At 37.7% G+C, this 20318-nt stretch overlaps 1 protein-coding gene across 2 annotated transcripts in view; it reads right to left on the reverse strand.

Annotated features, from left to right (window-relative positions):
* Klhl14 (kelch like family member 14) overlaps positions 1–20318 on the reverse strand; it is a 95836-nt gene that overhangs the window by 21161 nt on the left and 54357 nt on the right. For both annotated transcript variants that reach the window (XM_047526961.1, XM_047526960.1), the window contains one exon: positions 562–651. In XM_047526961.1, coding sequence (XP_047382917.1) covers positions 562–651 — 90 coding nt within the window. The remainder of the gene's footprint in view (positions 1–561; positions 652–20318) is intronic.

Raw genomic sequence — 20318 nt, forward strand, 5'->3', positions numbered from 1 at the left:
CAGTCAGAGAGTGAATGCTCTGCTACGTGTGCCCTCAGTGAGTCTGATGATTGGCTCTCCCTCCCACTGTCAGCCAAATTTCCTGACTACTTTATTTGTGCCTGTTGCACAGAAATACATTTGCCACACTAATTACAAAATGGATTGGTACTAATGCCCCTTCATGAAAACACACTTGTTGAGCACTGATGTAGTCTGGATTATGTGTCCCTCAAAAGGTCCATGTGTTAAAGTCTTGGTCCCCAAGATAGCGCTGTTGGGAAGTGATGGAACGTTTAGAATGTGAGGCCTTTGGGGAGATCCTTAATTCCCAAAAAGGATTATGGGAACACTGCCCATCTACTCTCTCTTTATCCACAATCATGATTGGCTCTTACATGCACTCCTGTCAAGATGTATACCATCTACTGCCCTCACCAGACTCAGACAATTCCTTTGGCCTTCCATAACTCTGTGCTAAATAAATCTTTCTCTTTAAAGATAGTTACCTTGGGTATTTTGTTCTAGCAATATGATGCTGACTGATGAAAGTACCTAAAATTAAGGTTATTCAATAGTTACCATTTGGATTCCATTGGTCCTCTCCACCCAACACGAATAAGAAGTTTTCTACCTCCACAACGCAGTGATGGGCACTGTTGTATGGCATAACTGGAATTAAGAAAAAAGAGATTGTATAAAATTTTCCATTTTAGGACTTCATACCTTGGCTCACCAGTTATTTACTTACCCAAAGTGCATAAAATGTGAGATTCAATCACAAGGAAGAAAACAGCATAAGCAGCAGAGTGGCTACCCACCAATCCAGTGATCCCAACACACTGGCTCTGTGGTGTGTTCCCAACAGTTTCAAACCCAACCCATTTTGATTAATTTTACATAATGTTATTCCACAGATTAGTCAAGAACAACCTGTCATGCAGCTTTTGATTCTTAAGTCCTCCTCACCTGCTTGATGATGGGGATGACATTCTAAAACAATGACTGACACTCCCAAATGGTCAGGGATGGCAGTTACTTCTTGGAAGAAGTAATGCTGAATATACTTGGAGCCTCTAAGTTGCTTTGCCCAAAGTTGATTTGCTGGCAATCTTTCCATAAACAGACTCAGGGTGCTTGGTAGCTTTCTATTCCACAGCAATGAGCAAGCTGAATTTCCATACAGTTTTAAGTTTTTAAATTAAGGTCCTGCTGATTTAATGCCTCTTCCAAATGTATACGCTTAATTTCCTGTACAATGTCATTAGCAGCACAATCACACATTTTCTATCTATCTGCATAGGAGCTCTTCTGTAACGAAGCTGAAAACTGTCAGGAGCATCACAAATATACTTTCTCCTTGACTCTCCCTGCCCCACTGCAGTGGGTGAGAGGAGGGGGCTTTAATCAGAAACCCCCTAAAGCCAGGTTTCTCTGTGTTTGCTCTCATTTGCATCGCCTTTGGAAAGTCACAACATACAGAATAGTTTGCCCCTGTCTCCTTTATGCTGTGTACTTTTAGTCTCTGCTAGTGTAATAACATAGGGTAAATGTAAACATATACAGCCTTAGTTATCATATCACTTGCAGTGGTTGGGGCCAAGTGACACCAGTAGGAAAAATGATGTCCTTGTTCAGCTCATCATATGGGCACCTTAAATCTGGTGAGGACAAATGGGGAGGTGATGTGCATGTTCAGGCAGGGAACTTATTGCTTGACACGGATCAACAGAGCACTTAAGAAACCAGTGCAGTGGGAAATCAATATGAGTCCCAGCCAACTCTTATTCTGTGCTCTTTTGCCAATGCAGAAAGAGAGAGAGAGAGAAAGAGAGAGAGAGAGAGAGAGAGAGAGAGAGAGAGAGAGAGAGAGAGAGAGAGAGAGAGTGGGGGTGGGGGAGGGAGAAAGAGATGAAACCTATCTCACACCTGACTTATTTTGGGTGATATATATCTCTCATTTCATTCTGTTTTTATTATCTTTTGTTTTCATCAGAAATTGCTTATACTGGATAAGATACGTAAATAAAACAATAAGGAGTTGGTATAGCTTGGAGAACTGTTACTCAGAGAGTAAATCGGATCATTTAAGCTTCTTGCCAAAGGATTGTAGTAGGAGTTTTGATTAATTAATTAATTCATTTTGACTGCAATTATTCATTGTTTTGTGAAGTTATATCCATGAGGGAGAAGGTGTTGGTATTTAAACCCTCGATTTGAGGAGAAGATGGGGTATATATTGGGTGTGCGGTGGTTTGTGTGGCCCATGGGTCAAGGACTTAGAGTCCTCTGAGGAATGTCCTGAGCCCTTCAATCCTCAGTTTGTCTCTTTGGAAAATGCTTTTAACTGTGTAGATTCTGTTGGCTTCCCACTCAATTCATAGGGGCAGAGTCTTCTCTGGGTTCAATGAGTAACTTAGGTGGGATACATTTTAAAGACTTATTTTTTTAAAGTTAACTCTCTGATGTTTGAATGCTGGTTTCAAATACCAAAACCAAAAGTAGACTGTTCTGTGTTATATTGTGAGTGGCTTGTACTAAATGTCCTCTGGCCAGTGTGAACTTATACAGCATTGTTATTTTTTTGCATCAGCTCAAGTGAAACAGTGCAGGAATAGAGGCCGTCATCTACAACCTACTTACTCTATAACCACCACACTTCATATATTTATTTTAAATTTTTGGTCATTTCAATGCACAAATCTTAAAAATAATGAAAATTATATTTTCTCCTCCTTAACTATAAGTCCAACTTCATAATATAGCACAATCTCCAAAATTATAACAACAATTATGTTTCGTTCTTGCCATTTATTTGCTCCCATTCAGGCAAACAGAAATTAAGTGAAGGAAATAATACATGATTTATTTTTAAGCCTCTTTCTCATTTCATTACCTCTATTGTTATGCTTTATGCAAACAAATGAAACTATTGTACAAAGCTAACTACTCAACTCTTCAAAATAGAGAAAAGAAGGTCTTTGAAGTTGTAATATAAAGACCACTAGAAGGTATTCTCATTTATCTACATACATTTACTCTTGTTTTAAAATCTCTTATACTTTATTTCTTGATTAAACATTTCAATATTCTCATTCTTGAATTATTGCCTTTTCTGAATTATTACCATGAAGGGAAAGGCTATACATATACACAAATAATTCTTTGAAATTATTTTGAATGTAAAATGCTCCCAAATTTATTAGGGGAAAAAAAATCTATATTCAATCAATGTTTGAATTTTGCAAAAGACCTAATTTCTTTGACTTCTGATTAAAGCTGAAGGAAAGCCAAATAAATAGGGCAGTGAGCAAGAGCAAACCATCTGTTTCAAAAGGCACTGGGTACAGCCCTTATTGATTCTTTTCTTAAATAACATCAAGTGCATCCCGGCTCCTTTCCAGATTTCTCCAGAGGTGGACACCTGCCTTGCCTTCACAAGGAGGAGGTTTGTACTCCACGTTCATATACAGCCCAGCGTGAGTTTTTAGCGTGTCAGTCAGTGAGTTAGAGGGAAAGGGGAAAGAGAAGCTAATCAGGATGAAATGAGATTAAAGGCTGTCTAATTTTACAGCAACTGTGATCCATCAGCCACTGTGAAAGTGACAGTGGAAATGAATGATGGAGACAGGTGGGGCTGTACATTTCACTGATTTATCCTCAAATGCACTGGGCCTTATTTTATTGAGTGAACATGACCGCATTTATCATGACTGTCATCTAAAGCCACTTCCCTCCATTTAAAAAGGTCACTTTACTCAGAGGGAGTAGGAGAGAGGCACTTTCAAATCAGATTTAAAATCTAATAACACATGTTTATAAGGCCCTTTGTGAGAATTCTCAACTTTATTATAAACAGACTAGTAGTCCTAGAAGGAAAGTGGGGGGAACCAGAAAATTGAAAAAAGAAAAGAAAAGAAAAAAACAAACAAAAAATAGGCCAAATATACTTTGGTTATCTGAGGGAGACCTTTTGTTTAGTCTATAAATTTGAAGCAGTCTGTACCATTTTTACTTTTCTGGCTCCGAACACCTGATCTGCTCTAATCTGGGGATTGAAATAAAATACGTACATTGAATATTTTTAATTAAGAAGGTAGGAAGCAGATGATGCTATAGAATAATAAACTTGGGTTTAGGGTAAGTCATACTATTGACTTTGCAGAATGACATCATTATCACACATGAAATCTGGGTGAGCAACTGCTACAAACTGAATCTCTGCTACAATTAACTTATATACCTGTGAATTGTTAATTTTAAGGCCATAAACATCTCAGTCAATGAAGTGTTTTAACCTTTACCTGTACCAGTGCAATAAAATGTCTTGGAATATTATGCACAAAATCTTTCTCTGTGGATGTGAAAATGGAGAGTCACACTGTTAGAGTGCTATGTGTTGCTTTTCACAATAATAACCACCATTACCAAGCATTTTCTATGTGCCATGAATGTGTAAATTATGTAATTATACTTACACATGTACCTGCATTATATCTGAACATATAGCAATGCACATGTTTGGTTCATGCTATTCATTTGCTTGCATTCAGGCAGAAATTAAGTGAATGGGGACAATTCAGAATCTAATATCATGATAAAATATATTGATATTAAATCTACCTGTATTTACATACAGTTTTCCTTTAATACAGATGGCTGTGAAACAAGTATTACTCATCCACTTTATATCTATAAGAAATACTGAGGCCTTGAGAGGTTAATTCACTTGTTGAAGGTCATATTCAGCTAATGAATGGCAGAGATTGAATCCAAACACGGGAATATCAGGACCCCAACCCACGCTCTTATTCATTTCACTCTACTGATTTTCAATAGGTATGTTCATTCAACCAACAAGTAATTACTGAGTACCTGAGTGTTCAATGATGGTATTCCTGAAATTTGTATATAATTTTTATACCGAATCATATTTTAAGTGTGTTTATTAGTTTGATATTTAAAGGAATCCTTAAATAAAGCAAGTAGACACTGCTTTAATTTTTTTTCTGTAAATCTGGGTATTGAAATAGTTGACTTTCTTAAAATAGTGTACATTTGTTTGATGGAATTAGAAAAACACTTATCAAATCAGTCAGTTAAGGATGGGTTGAAATTTATTGGCAGAGAGTTATTCTTGTTATTTTTAAAACCAGAAGTCCCTCTTTCAATCTTACAATTAGATTCATGAATATCATGGGCATAGAGGTCTTTTTCCTGGCATAGAAAAGGCCTAGAGGGCTTGTTTGTATTTATGAAGGTCTTACTCTTCTGAGGATCCACACAACTCTGTTTCCTCCTATGTTGTCCCTCTTGCAGCAGAAAGCATAGGTATCCTTCACAATGCACACATTTTCGTGAGCATCCAACACAAGATTGTGTAGGGCAATGCCACGTGTATAGGACTGCCAATTCAACTGTTATTGAATTTTGTCATTTAAATGCAACAGTTATAGAGACCTTCATTTCTTTTTGCCCTCAAATACATAAACTTTCAAAACTATCCAAAATGACATATTTCTTAATATTTTTGAAAAAGTAATTAAACATTCATGGTAAAAATACAACCTAAAAAAAAAAAGGAGGGGCTGGGACTGTAGCTCAGTGGTAGAGCACTTGCCTGGCACGTGCAAGATCCTGGGTTTGAACCTTGGCACCACATAAAAATGACTAAAAATAAAACCATGGTATTGTGTACATCTACAACTAAAAATTTTTTTAAAAAAGGAGGAAGATATATTTAGCACCAATAAGTTCCTCTCCTATTTCTGAGCCTTAGTCTGTCACTCTTCTCCCATAGAGGCCATCACTGCCATTTTCTTTAAAACAGATGGTAGCAGCATATTATATAGATGCATTGTTTAGTATCTTGCTCTTCGGCACTAAAGAATATATTCATTTATTTCTCATTAATCAAATGTATTCTGTGGCTACTCCATGCCAGGCAAGGCTGTACCTGCTGGGAGGTCCTGGGGAGCAATATCTAGGAGCACCTAGTCAGAGGAGGCACATTTATATACAAAGAAATAGGCCCTTTTGTTTCAAATGACAAGTACAACAAGGACAAGTTAATCAGGGTCTTGGAGAAAGAGTGACAGGGTGGGGAGCTCAGGTGCAGGTGCAGGAATAGCAAAGGCAGAGGCCTTGAGGCACAGGCAGGGAATGACTTCAGCACAGCAAGAAGACTGGGAGCAGAGGGATCTGTGCAGAGCTCTAGGAGGGAGGTCACAGGCAGATCAGTGTGATGTTGAAGGGAATGGTCAGAAGACAACACCAGCCCTATCTTCTGCTGTGTTCTGTTTGATGTGTGTCCTGTAACTTTTTCCTTTTCTTTCTCATGGCTATTTTTTCATTCAACAAACATTTTACTAAAAATTCATTATGTGCAATCACTTTTCTGGTTGCTGATACCATAGCAGGGAACAAAGCAGACAGTGTCCCTTCTCTCCTAGAGCTTGTTATCCCTGCATTATAGGGAGAAAGAAGGACATAAGCAAATAAATAGTGAAGAGGAACACAGTCAGATTGTAGGAAGAGAAATTAAGTGGGACAGTGGGCTAGTGGGTAAGTGTCTGGTTTTTACTTCAGTTGGAATGGTCTGGGAAGACCCTACTGGGGAGGGGGAATTAAGATAGAATTTGGAGGGTGGGATGAAGTCATTTGTTAAAAAAATAAGGGGAAAGAATCCATGGTGAGGTGTAGAAGTGGGGATGAGTCAGCTATGCTGGAGAAGCAGAAGGAAAGCCTGTGTGTGGAAAGATCAAGGGTATGGGCCAGACAGGCAGCAGCTGAGGCCAGAGGGCAGGCAGAGGCTGTCATGGGGGTCTTATGAAAAGCGGTGTATATTTTATTCCAAGGGTGATAGATAGACATTGGAGCTGTGCAAGCAGCACGATGACATGATCTGACTTAATGTTTTAAAAACATCATTCTGGCTGCTATTCATACTGAGGGAGTAAAAGAGGGAAACCTTCCATGATCTAGCTAAGGGATGATGGAAGCTGGGACAGGAAAGGACACTAGGGATGGAGAGAAGGAAAATGTGCTGAAGGTTACTGCTCTTACAAACAGTACTGTGTTTAGTGTCCATGTAGATATTCAACACACACAGAAGAGTTTACTATAGGATGAATTCCTCCAAGTGAAATTGCCAGGCAAATAATGCTTGCATTTTACATTTTGATGGACTATTAGGGCTTGGAGATGAGGTGCCCCTGAAAACTTATGTGTGAAACAATACAGGAATGGTCAGAGGTAAAATGATTAGATCATGAGGGCCGTGAACTAACTGATGCATTAATTCATTTGATGGATTAATAATTTGAATGAACCAACTGGGTGGTAACCATGGGTAGGTGAGGTGAACTGGAGGAAGTAGGTGCCTTTGGGATTTATATTTTGTCTCTGGCACCTCCTTTCTCTCTACTTCCTGACCACCATGAGTTGAATGGTCCTTTATTTCTCCTCTGCCATGATGTTCTGCCTCACCTCAGGCTCAGAGCAATGAAGCCAGATCACGATGCACTGGGATCTCTGAAACCATGAGCCCAAAGCAAATTTCCCCCCTCTAAGTTGTTCTTTTCAGGTATTTTAGTTACAGCGAAGCAAAACTAACACATGGACCTTCTCACATTGCACTTCTTTTTTACATTTCTATCTTTGCCCACATGATAGCTGAACAATTGGTGTCTTGTAGTTAAAACTTAAATCTGTGTCCATTTATTATGGTAGAGCATGAACATCTTTTCATACATTTAAAATCCATTTGTATTTATGTATTTTTCTGTTGGGTTTTGATTTCTTGATATAATTTATTTTATGTATAATGAAATGATTTCTGTTTTTAAGGTATTCTTTTCTGGGGAGTTATCTAAACAGGAAAAATAAATGATATTTTGAAAGCATGGTTTTGTTAGAACATATATTTGTGAAATATTTACTCATTGAAGCAAATTCAAATAGCAATTACATGCTGTTGAAAACAAATATAACCTGAAAGAAAGATGCCTCACTTTAATAATACTGAATGAATATTCCTTGCCATGGGATCCTGGAGGGGTTTTTTCCCAACAATTTATTCAATTTTATAGTAAATGCAATTGAAAAACATAAACATTTAAAAATTTGCTAGTTAGTTTAATCCTATCATTTAATTTCTCTGCAAAGATCTAGCAAGTTGGTTGATGCATTTCTGGAGATAGAAATAGATATACAGTAAGTCATCTTATACATTAATAGGTGTTTGATAGATATTATTGAATAAATAATCCATATAAAATGCTCTGCTACCTTTTAATGTTATGTTTGGGAGGTACTATACCTGAAAACTACAAATAAGTGGAAATAAGTGGAAAATTTTTGTGTATCTGGGGATGATTTGATTATTATGGACAGTTCATCTGGAAACTTCAGCCCCGGAAGAGAATGACCTGCATGCAGTGATGAATTTGGGAACCTTCTTAATTAACCCAAAGTTTGTCAACAACCCTCCCATTTGTTTTGTACATAGGAAGTAAGATTCTTATAGTTACTGAAGACAATGTTAAGTGGGGTTAAGATATGCAAACCTGAAAAATGTGCATGTGTTAAGCTTTGGAGGGTGTGCAAGAACCAAGAGAGCTTTTCACTCTTTCATAGCTCAAAATTGTATCTAAGACCCTCAGAGGGTCTTTCTGACAGTGAGGTTTGCTTTACCACTCCCAGCTCTCTGCAACTATTAGATTGAGTGCCTGTCTTTACCGTGTCACTTGCCAAGTGATGGTACAGTATATTAAAATTATCTGTCTCTTTTTTGTCACCTCTGAGCTCCTTGAGGCCAGAATGTGTCTTTTCTATAGCTTTATGCTCAGTATAGAACACAGCATGTATCACTGGGTCAGACGCTAGCATCTCTTCAGTTTTTATTCAGTTTTCATGGTAATTAGAAATATTAATGTGTCAATAAATATTAGTAGCATGTGTAAGTGAAGGCTAGCTAAGAAAGAGTATGGAATTTATTTCTTTGGAAGTTATAGAAAATGTGATGAATGCCAGATGATGTGAAGGAGGGAGGAAGTGGAGGAAGAAAAGAGCAGAAAAGAGGGAACATGTGCCTTAGAGCAGGATCCTTTGACTTCTAGGATTGGTGCCATCCTATGCCACACAAATGTCAGTTTTAGGCAAAGGAGATTTGCAAATTCTTCAGAGACTGGACATGTATTTCTTCCAGGATCTCTCATAGCACCTAATTGTACAAAGGGCAAAGGTTTTCAATAAATCCTCATTGATTTACAACTTGGGTTATAAGCATTTAACTTGGGGAAGTGCTAATAACCAGTTAGACTAAGGTGACTTAAAATAGAACTTTTATGAGCTATTTAAGCAGAACTGATTTTCAAAGTTTTATTTTTGTTTTAATTAGAATACTTTCATCAATATGTTTGCAAACTACAGTTGTGTTATAATATCAATTATTTTATTTTGGATATATCATGACAGAATTTAAATATAGTTTTATTTCGCCTTTGGAAAGCAAAAAAATAAAAAATAAAAAAAATCTTTGGGATTGAAGGCTCAATCCCTTTCAAAGATAAGTTTTATTTTTCTTCTGCTTTATAAAGTGTGGTGTGTCTCTTGCAGGAATTTTCAGAGGCGTGTTTAAGAAATATGTTAGTGCCTGTAAGATTGCTTCTCCCCAAATGTCCCAAGTGCACAATGTTTTGCTGGTCCTGTCTTTCTGAAGGAGTCAGAAATAGCAGTTTCATTGTTCTATACTTAAAAAGAGTCATTTAAAGAATAGTGGATTTCTTAAATAAATCGAATATTAGAGCAATAGATATAATTTAAATGTTTGAAAATATAATCTTTGGCAAAGGTAAAAAAAAAGGGTTATTTTTTACTGTAGAACGCACAACAGGATAGCAAAAATATTGTTAAATAGTTTATGATTCTCTTAGATGATTGCCAGGAAGATGCCACAGATGATTGAGGGCAGAGGGAAGGAAATGGGTGTCATCCATATAATGAGGACATAAGGGTTTGCTAATGCTGATCACACATGCTCAGTACTGGGAAGGGAATATCAGCAGTTCACATGAAAATCCATGAGGTTTCAAAAGGTCCATTTAAGAATCATTCATTTATCAGCTTCTTCATTCAATCATCTTATTCAAAAATATGTAGTGTGCTAAACTCTGAATAGTAAAGATTAATTGCATATCATTCCTGTGCTCTAGAGCTCACAGGAGAGAGAGAGAAAGAGAGAGAGAGAGACAGAGAGAGAGAGAGAAAGAGAGACAGAGAAAGTGAACAAATAGATAGGATACAAAACACTGTACAATAAGAGAAACAGATGCTCTAGAGATGACTAAAACTCTAGGAAGAAAGTAGGCTTAAGCCAAATCACAAGGCTGAAGAGAAATGTTTTCCCCCAGGGTCTTACAGCAGCAAAAGTCATGATCAGAAAAAGTAACATTGTTTAGACAAATATTAATTGAGCTCTTACTATGTGCCAGGCCTTGGGCTAGACTGTATATTATTATTTTTAATTTAATTACCTTATTTTCTCAAAATGAATTGCTAAAATTAGATTGATTTTTAAAATATTCTCAAAACAAGATCATACTATTACAAATATCAACTATTAAGGGCAGAGAAAATATGTTTGGGGATAGTGAACAAATCAAAGTGATGCACTGTTATTTATGCTACCCTTACTGCTGCTATCTGTCCTGCTCCCCTGTTCAAGATCCCTTCTGCACCACTGCCTTCCTAGACAATCCAGCAGTCATGGCATCCGCGCTGCTTCAATCTCTTCTAACATGGGGAGCCTCCTGGTCATCTGGAAGCGGTTGACAACATGGCTGGAACTGTAATACCTTAGTTTCTTTTAGGTCACCCTCATTACATTTTCTTGTGTTGATTCAGTATTATCGGTGCTACTGCATTTATTGGACTTTGAAGAATACTTTGTTACAAAGATTCAGAAGGATGTGTGTCACGCAGTCCTCTGATGTCATTTCATGGTGTGTGCATTTGCCTGTGGATACCCAGTGAGCACTGAAGTTGGTGGGCCAGGAGATCAAGGCTATACTGCGCCAACAGCTTGTAACAGAGGGGAGATGGCAATGCAGCCTATGACCTCAGGAGCGGAGCTCAAGACTGCCTGGCCATCAAAAGTCATCAGTCCTTCAGAGAAAGTTCCAGACCCTCTTGCTGGGAAAAAGTGAAGAAGTAAAGCTGTGTAAATCAGAAGAGAGAAACATGCAGAGCATTGTGATGAATTCCTATTCTTTTTGGCATTGCTTTTTTTACTGGCATAACTAGACATCCACTGAATATTAAGTAATATTTGTTTATGAACATATTCAATAACATGTATAATATTGGCACTTCTCCTGACTTAGAATTTAGGCTGAAACCCTAATGTTGAAGCTAATCTGAAGATATATAGCAGGCTTACTATGCAGGGCTTGCTAAAAGTGGCCCCTAAACTGGTTTTGATCAGGTGTGTGTGTGTGTGTGCGCGTGCGCATGCAAGCGTGTGCATCTGTGTTCACACACCACGTGTATTCAGTTTATATATACAATGATATAAAAGACAATTACTGAGCCAGTTTTTTAAAAGAGACTGGTGGTTGAGTGGTTGTATGAAGTTGTAGGAATCTTGTGCATTTTCTACCCACTAGAGGTAAAGAGAATGCTCCTTCCATCCTCCACCTCAAAGACAGAGCAAAGAATTCCTGTGCTAGGTGTTTCCAGGAGCTCAGCTGGTTCAAGAAGAGGTATGGAGGCAAGAAGCTGATGGGACCTGTCTGTGGTGGGAGTGTGAAGGGGGAGCTGGGGTCAAAGTGGCCTGTGCTATTGGGTATGGTAGGGTGGTGCTACACAGGACCCTCCTGTGGGCTAAGCCTGTGCTCTAGAAGCTGCTTGCCACAGTTGTCTTGGAAGGATCTCCTATGCCCTGCCAGAGAAGGTTAAGTGCCAGATCAAGATGACCCTAATAGAAGCTATGTAGTAGCTATCCCATGGTGCCATGGAAAGTGTTCAGAAAGAGACTCACAACAGAACCCATAAAGGCAGCTCATCACAAGACAAGGTCAGCTTTATGCCATTTATCTCCTGCAGAACAAGAAAGACAGGTTTTAAAGGCTCCAGGTATCCTCTGGTTGAACACCTGCTTTTCTTCTGGGAGTCTGGAGTTTTGGTATATTCTAGAAGATGCCCACTTGACCAATAAAACCTGTGGGCCTGAGTCTCTAATGAGTTTTCCTGGAAGACAGGGTTTCACATGCTACAATTTGACACTGAAGGAAATTCAAGTGCGTCTTGTGTATCTCCACTGGGACAGGGTTCTTGGAACTTGGGCTGGATTTCCTCTGGGCCTGGCCTCATGCACCTTTCACCTTTGTTTATTTTGCTTTCTATCTTGGTGCTGTAATAAATCATAACTGTGAGTACAACTACAGAGTGATCCTGTTAGTCCTACTAGTGGGTAACGAACAGGGCCTTGGGGAGCTGGGATACAATAAGAGCCAAAGAAACTTCAAATGTATTTTGGGAATGAAGTTTTCATTTACCAACCCCAAATGACTAGGGGTGCTGGGGGAATTTTTGAGGTATAGCTCTCTATATAGCTCTATCAGTTGAGACAACTGATAGAGTATGAAATATTGGTATTTGCAAAAAAATCAAGTTGTTTTCTGTTGGCCTTTAGGTATGAATCTTATTTAATGGACTACGAATGGACACATTTCTGACAAAATGGCTTCTGGACTCCCCAGAAACACTTTTAGCTGAGGGAGCAAGGCTCCAGGTATCCTCTGGTCAGAATCAAGGTGCATATCTCTTCTAAGAATTCAAATTCAGTGACCAATACTGTCCCTACAGAAGTGCTAGAAGATTGGTGAGGGAAATTGACACCATGGAAATTTTTATTTCTTTGGGAAATTTACACTCTTACTTAAAACACCACTGCAGACATATGTCAGATCTTTTTGAACTCAAAATGCAGAGTATAGGGGCTCCGTGTCAAAGAAATCTAGAGAAAAGAAGGGTTGTAGGACTTGGTTTAGTCAGACTGCCATGAGCCATCTTCGATCTCTTCCCAACCATTACATCCTTCTGTACCCCTTTATCTTTAAAAAACAAAAGAAAATGCAACCTTTTTCTACCCTGTTGTCCCTTCTAGCTACCATTAGAACACTCCACTATCTGGGCCCATATGACAACAGGGGACATGGTGAATGACTAGAGATAGTGTCATGAGCAAGCTGGGCCTAGGGACTGTATGCTGGAGCTGCTTTCTTTTCTAGAGCTGCTTATGGTAATATAAAAGCAGGTTTGAGCAGAGAAGGAGCTCATGTTGTGAAATGAGACCTACAGAGACAGAATCCTATGTCATTTTGAAAAATTGGTTCTTAGGCATCCAAGGCCAGTGCTGCCCTGCCCTCCTCAGCATGTGGCCCAGTAAGTCCCTTTTTTTCCTTTGCAATAGCCTCCTCCCAAGTCTCCCTGCTGTTGGCTTAGCCTTCAAAAAGTACTCAGAATGGCCCTTCTGAAGCCTGAGTCAGTTGATGACATTTACTTCTATTCAGTCCCTCTCTTACTCTTCATCACCCTGGGAATATATTTTAAAGTTTTCAGAATGGCCTGCAAGGACCACATGTCCTGGACACTGGCTACCTTTCCAACCTTCCTGTACCACTGTCTTGGTTGAGGGTTCTCCAGTCATGCTAGGTTCCGTGCTTTCCCCCAACGCCCCTAGTGTGGTTCAGTTTCAGTGACTTGGCACTTGCTGTTCTCTCTGCCTCAAGCAGAGATTTATTAATGGAAAACCATTCATAAATTTGCATGGTTTTCCCCCATCACCTAATACTCTGCCAGAAAGGGAGGCCTCCCCTGGCAAACCCATCTAAAAAGTTCTCCTCTGTCATTCTTACTCCTTTACCTTACTTTGGTGTTCTCAGTAGTACTTGACAATGCTTATCATTACAGTTATTTTTTTCTTTGCATCATCTATTTCCATACTAGTATGTTAACTACATAGGTAAGACAAGGACTATCTTGCGCACCACTGCATCCCTAGTGCCTGGAAAAAGGCTTTGCGTGGAGTATATACATAACAAGTATTTATTAAATAGTGACACGATATCGTTATTGAGTTGGAGTTGTGTTATTTGCAACCAATTTACCATTTCAAGTAAAGAAAGTGAAGCAATTTGGTTAAGGTAAAATGTAAATTGATTAAGTATGTAGCTTTAGCCACTTAGTTCAGTATTGGAGATTTAGAGACTTACATACATCTTGCTTTTTAAAATAGAAGACTTTATTTTATTAATTAATTAATTTATATTTTGTGCTGGGGAATCAAACCCAGGATCTTATGCATGCTAAGCATTACCCACAATGAACTACATCTCCAGCCCAGACAGGGTTGATATCAATTAACTGTATGAGTTTAAGAATAGTGATTTTCTTCATCAGTAACATGTTGATTATATATCTACCTCACAGGGTTATTTTGAGAATTCAATTAAATTGGGTAACTTATGTAAAACACAAGGCTCATTACAGATAAAGCATAAAAGGTAGTTCTTTTATTGTCCACTTTCTCTAGTTACCTCACCAAATATTCTTACACCATTTAATTTCATAAGGGACAAAAAAATCCCCAAATAAATAAAGTTCTTCCACTTAAGATACTAACTACTTAATAAAAATACACAAGCACTGATTTGATATAGAACCAAACAAAATGAAATTCAACCTATTGGGGCACGAAATTCCTAGATGATCGCATCTTGACATGTGAGTAGGATGAAGTGACGTGACATAGGTCCTCAAATTTTCAACAGTTAAGTTGATGACATTCAAAGTGGTTTAAACTCACTTCCCAACACACATTGCAAAAGAAGAATAAGGGATTTAATTTAATGGTGTGTGTGCATGTGTGTGTGTGTGTGTGTGTGTGTGGTGGGGTACTGGGGATTGAACCCAAGGGTGCCGAGCTACATCCCCAGCATTTTTAAGTCTTTATTTTGAGATAGTTTTGCTAAGTGACTGAGGCTAGCCTCGAACTTGTAATTCTCCAGTCTCAGTTTCCCAATTGCTGGGATTACAAGTGTGCACCACTGTATTTCATTTAATTTTCACTAGATTTCATTTAATTTTTTAACTGAAATATATCAGATATCTGCTATCTGATGTATATGAAACAGAAAAGTATATAAACTAGTAGATAGACCCTGACTATCAGGGACCCACATCTAATAGATGCACATGTAAATTTAACACAAAATAGACTGTCATTAATGATGTGATAGAAGTCCAACGTATAGAGAAAGACGAGACTGACAAGTGAATTTTTTAGTTGTCTTGGAAAATAATATCTACAGGTTGACCTGTGTACTGGGCCCTTGGAGGAGCAGTGGGAGACACAGAGAGGGGTTCAGGGCATCCAGTCAATGCCATCCATGAGCACCGAGGCATGGAGAACCGTTAGCTTCGTGGGCTGGAGTGTGAGGCAGGTTTCGGGATCCATGGGATGTGAAGTGGAAAAGTAGTGGGAGATAAGGACGTGAAGATCCCTGAATGCAAAACACTGGTATACTCTCAGTAGAAGAGACCAGAAGGGATCTAGAAAGGGAGTGAAATGTGAACCACATGAACAGGATCTCTCCTTAGATCTTATTAATATTCTTTCATCATGTGGGTATGCTTCTGCTTCTGTGGCTATGCTTTTAGCCATCATCTAAAAGTTCAGAAATCCAGCAAAAGAAAGGGCTCCAGAGGACAAAATATGAAGAGAGTGAAACAATATCTTGAAGTGTCAGCACAGAAAAAGTAAAATGGCTGCATATAAAGACCAAGAGGCAAAGAAAATGGGAGTGTAAGAGAGCGAGGGGGAAAAAAAACCCACGAACTAACATATAACCAGGGGTAAATGCAGTACTTGAGGAGAGGGAAGAGGCAGGGAGAATTAGTGTAATAAAAGAGAGAAAAGGAGTAATGCTAATAATTAAGAAACTAGATATTAGGATCAAAAAGACTGTGATTCAAATACCACATCGAGCTCTATTTGAATTCTTTCCTTCACGTGGACAAATGGGGAGTGACATTCTATCTATCTTGCAGAATGATGACTGAGTTTTGCATTATCACCCAATGAAACTCACTCTTCAATACAATAGCTAATGAACTGTCCTCTATTCTCATGAAAAGTATCTGAGCATCACAGTCTAGCAGCAAGAACCAAACTCATTCAGCCTGTCTCCTTTATACCATTACTTGTATCTGATATCCCTCACGTCCTATTTACCTCCTTATTTGAGATTTCATAGTTTGTATTTAAAATGATTTCCCAGCATACACACTTGTCCCTTTCTGCATTCTTCATAGGTGTCTAACAAAACCAGATTTTGGTTGTATTTAAACCTATTCCAGTACCCACACAGCTGAATGTGGCTGGAGAAATTGATATAACTATGTGAATGAACACTATGGATCATGGCTCAGGTGGCCCACCACCTGCTTTTATAAATAAAGTTTTATTTGCATACAATCACAGACAACAACTTGAATACAGTCTATGGCTGCTTTTGTGCCACAACAGCGGAGGTGAATAGTTGCAATGGAGACCTAATGGCTTGCAAAGTCTAAACTATTTACTCTCTTACTCTTCATAGCAAAATGTTTGTTCACTTCTGTCTTAAATGACTATTTCACACCTTGTTCTCTCTCCTCAACTCTCTAACATCTGCTTCCTGATTTGCTTTTAGCTGATAACCTTGTTTTCTATTCCACTAAGAAAATAGAAACATTTAGAAAAGAACTCCCACAGGTCTCATCCCCACAACATTACCTGTATCAGTATACATGTCTTGCCTTTCCTTTTGTTTTTATGGATGGACTGTCCATGCTTAATCTAAAGTCAAGCTCTCTATTGGGCACCAGTTCCCATTTCTTCTCGACTACTTAAGAATATTTTTTTCCAGCAATTTTATCATGTCTTGCATCATTAACTTTTCCCTCTTTATCAGACGTCTCCCATCAGCAGAGATGCATGCTGTTATATTGCTCACCTTAAAAAAAGGACATTTCTTGAATCAATATTCTCTTCTTCCTACCTATCCCATTTCTCTCTTTCTCTTTACATAAATAATCCTCCAAAAGTTGTCTTTGCTCAAAGTTTCCAATTTTTTGTCTTCCATTTTCACCTCAGTCCTTTCTGATTAAGCTTTTGGTTTCATCATTCCACCAAAACAGGTGTCCTTAAGTTAACCTCCGGTGGCTCAACCTTGGGTCGGTTTTCAGTGTTCATCTCACATGATCTGAAATATTTGACATAGGAGACTATTCCTTCGAATGTGTCCTTCCAGGAGACAGTTCTCTCTTGATTCTCTTTCTACCTGGTTGGTTGTTTCCTGCTCAGAGTCCTTACTGGCTGCACCTCATGTCCTTCATTTATAAACTTGACCTTAAATATTTCCTCACCTCCATCCATACTCAGTACTTGGGTGATCTCCCAGCCACGTAACTTAAAAAATGCCAATACAAGCTCCTCCGGGATGGAGTAAGGCTCTCTCGCATACCACACCCTCAAACAAACCCCTGCCTTTCTCCTCCAAATGCTTTCCTTTCCCTCCATGCAGTGTCCACCCGTCCTTCAACTAGCTCAGGACAAAAACATGGGGGTCATTCTTGATACTGTTCTTTCTCTTACTATCCTTGCTAAAATAAATGTCTTCTCCCTCTTGGGACAAAAGACATCCTTTTACACCTATTTTCTTTACTTATTCACACATATATAAAATGGATTATGATATATATACTTTAGTAATTGGTTCTTTTTACCTGTGAATATATATATATATATATGTTAAGCTATTTTTATTTGAATAAATACAAATCCTCATGAATAGTTTTTAATAGTGGTATGCTATTATTTTGTAGTGCTAAAGTAATACTTATCCAACATGTTAGATTCCAACTTTTTGTTGTTGTAAATGATGCTAAAATGAATGCATTTGAATATTGTCTATTTCCTTAGGACAGATTCCTTAAAGTGAGATTGTGGAAAACAAGATCATTGTATTTCTTTCATTCCATTGTTGATATAATTTATACACATGTGTAAATATAAATGAATACATGTTTGTACATTCTTGAATGAGAGCCACAAACTAATATTTGTTGATGAAAATTACATAACAAATGATGGATAATTTAGTCAAGCTTTTTATTGATTATATTTGAAGTTGCTATTGTGAATCCAATGCATGTAGTAGACATCATATGTTCAATTTATAGAGACTATGCCCTGTGACTACGGACTTAAGGACTACCCTTGTGTTAGCCTCATGGCTTCCCTGGAGTTTATGGATTGGTGACCACCTATTTGGTGGTGATGAGTTAAAGAAGCAATCCACTTATCCTATCAACAGCAGTAGAACCTGTTTCCTCATTCATACAAGTTGCTCACTTTATGGCATAACAAAATGTTACAGTACTAATATTCACTCTGGTGCTAAGTAGGAAAGTTAAAAGTTCTCACTAAAGCAGAGTAATTATAGATACATAATTGAAATAAAGTAGGATTTTTAACTGTGGGCTACTTAAATTCAAGGCTTTCCTCTTGGATTCCTGGCAACCACCTGGGCATTTCTCAGGCACTTGGACAAATGCTGCAGGAAGACTAAAGCTGTTAATTTCCAGGGCATTTGACACCCATTACTATTTCCTGTTCAAACTCGTTCCTTGGCTGCAATTTTGATGTAAGCCACTAGATGGTGTGCACTGTTCTTTGCTCATTCCTTGGAAAAAGCATCCACAAGTATGCTCAGATATGGGGCTCCAAAGCCAACAACAACAAAGAGGATAACTACACCAGGAAGACAAAAATTAAGGGAACATCTTTCAAAGCTCTTGTGTTTATTTTTGATGCACATTACACTGAGTTGGAAAATGTTAATATTATTTTCTTTACTCTTCTAAGTAATTTCAAATATTTGAGCAGGTCCCAAATATTTCTTTAATTTTATAGCTATTCATAGTAATGTGCTTTTGAACTTCAGATTTTAGTTCTGAAAGCAATCTGAGATAGTTTGTTTTCTTTTTAAAAAACTCATATGGACACATACTTAGCAGAGATATTCTATGCTAATATTGTTAAAGACAGATTTTTTAAAAAAATAGGTTAATTTCTTGTTATCTTGAAATATCTGCAGGTAAGTCCTATGGCATTTATGTGGCAGAGATATAATGAGTTAGAATTTACTGCTGCCCTTTAGTCTATAAGAAATTAGATTTTGATTCATCTTTCAATACAAACTTGGCATTTTATTTTTGTTGTGTATGTGGTTGGGAAAATAAAATGATATAATTTTTTTTAGGGAATAATTCTATGAAAGAGTAAAACATCATTAAATTCAGTTTTTAAAATGTTGCTTCAATTTAATAAATAAACATTTTAGAGAAGACGTTGACAGAATAAAGTCCTATTCTTTACTTGAAAGTGGTCTCTCACATTTTATAAAAATATAGGCATGTACTTATGGATGATGTGTTTTTAGTAGCTTCAGCTTATCTTTCACTTTTTAGTGAATTCATTTAAATTACTCTAAGAAGCAAACATTGTAATGATGTTGAAGAAATAGTCTTCTTCTCCAACTTAAAGTGTCTCTCAGACTTTTTTGGCAAATGCATACATTTAAATATGATCTATTTTGAGTAGGTAGTTTCAACATATCTTCCACTCTTTCTTGTCATCTTAACCTTGGTCCTGTATGAATTATAGCTTCTCATTGAGCAGCAGTTAACTTTCTGAATCCTTAACAGTCAGAAGACACTGTAGCAAATCAGTGTGCGCATCCTTTGTGAGGAAAAGAGCTTTCAAGCCAATCAGGGCCTTGCAGCAGAGAAGAGATGCTCAAAGTCCATTTCCTCTGCACAATAATGAGATGGAACAAAAATGCCTATAGGTGGATCTTCAATTGGAAAATCTAAAAAGTCAGTGAAATTACTGAAAGGCCTTAATGGTGCTTTTGAAAACAGACACTAATTTTATGTTCTCATTCTTTGAATTACATTCATCTGACATTTAGAAGTAATTTTAAGGGGAAAAAAATTTATTGACTGAGAACAAGATTTCTTCAACTATAATGATAAATGATGACTATATTTAAAAAATATAGTTAACTCATGATTATTCAATGACCAGTGGTCTGGTTCATGTCTTCTTCCGGCATTAACCTCCTTTCAGCCTGTTCTTTGGTTATTTAATTCTTCAGAGAGTAGACCAAGCCAAAGGGTAGTGGCAAATGCAAATAAATTGATCGAGTATCAGTTATAAAAAAATCTGA

This window comes from Sciurus carolinensis, chromosome 15, assembly GCF_902686445.1.
Source record: "Sciurus carolinensis chromosome 15, mSciCar1.2, whole genome shotgun sequence".
Taxonomy (NCBI): Eukaryota; Metazoa; Chordata; class Mammalia; order Rodentia; family Sciuridae; genus Sciurus; species Sciurus carolinensis.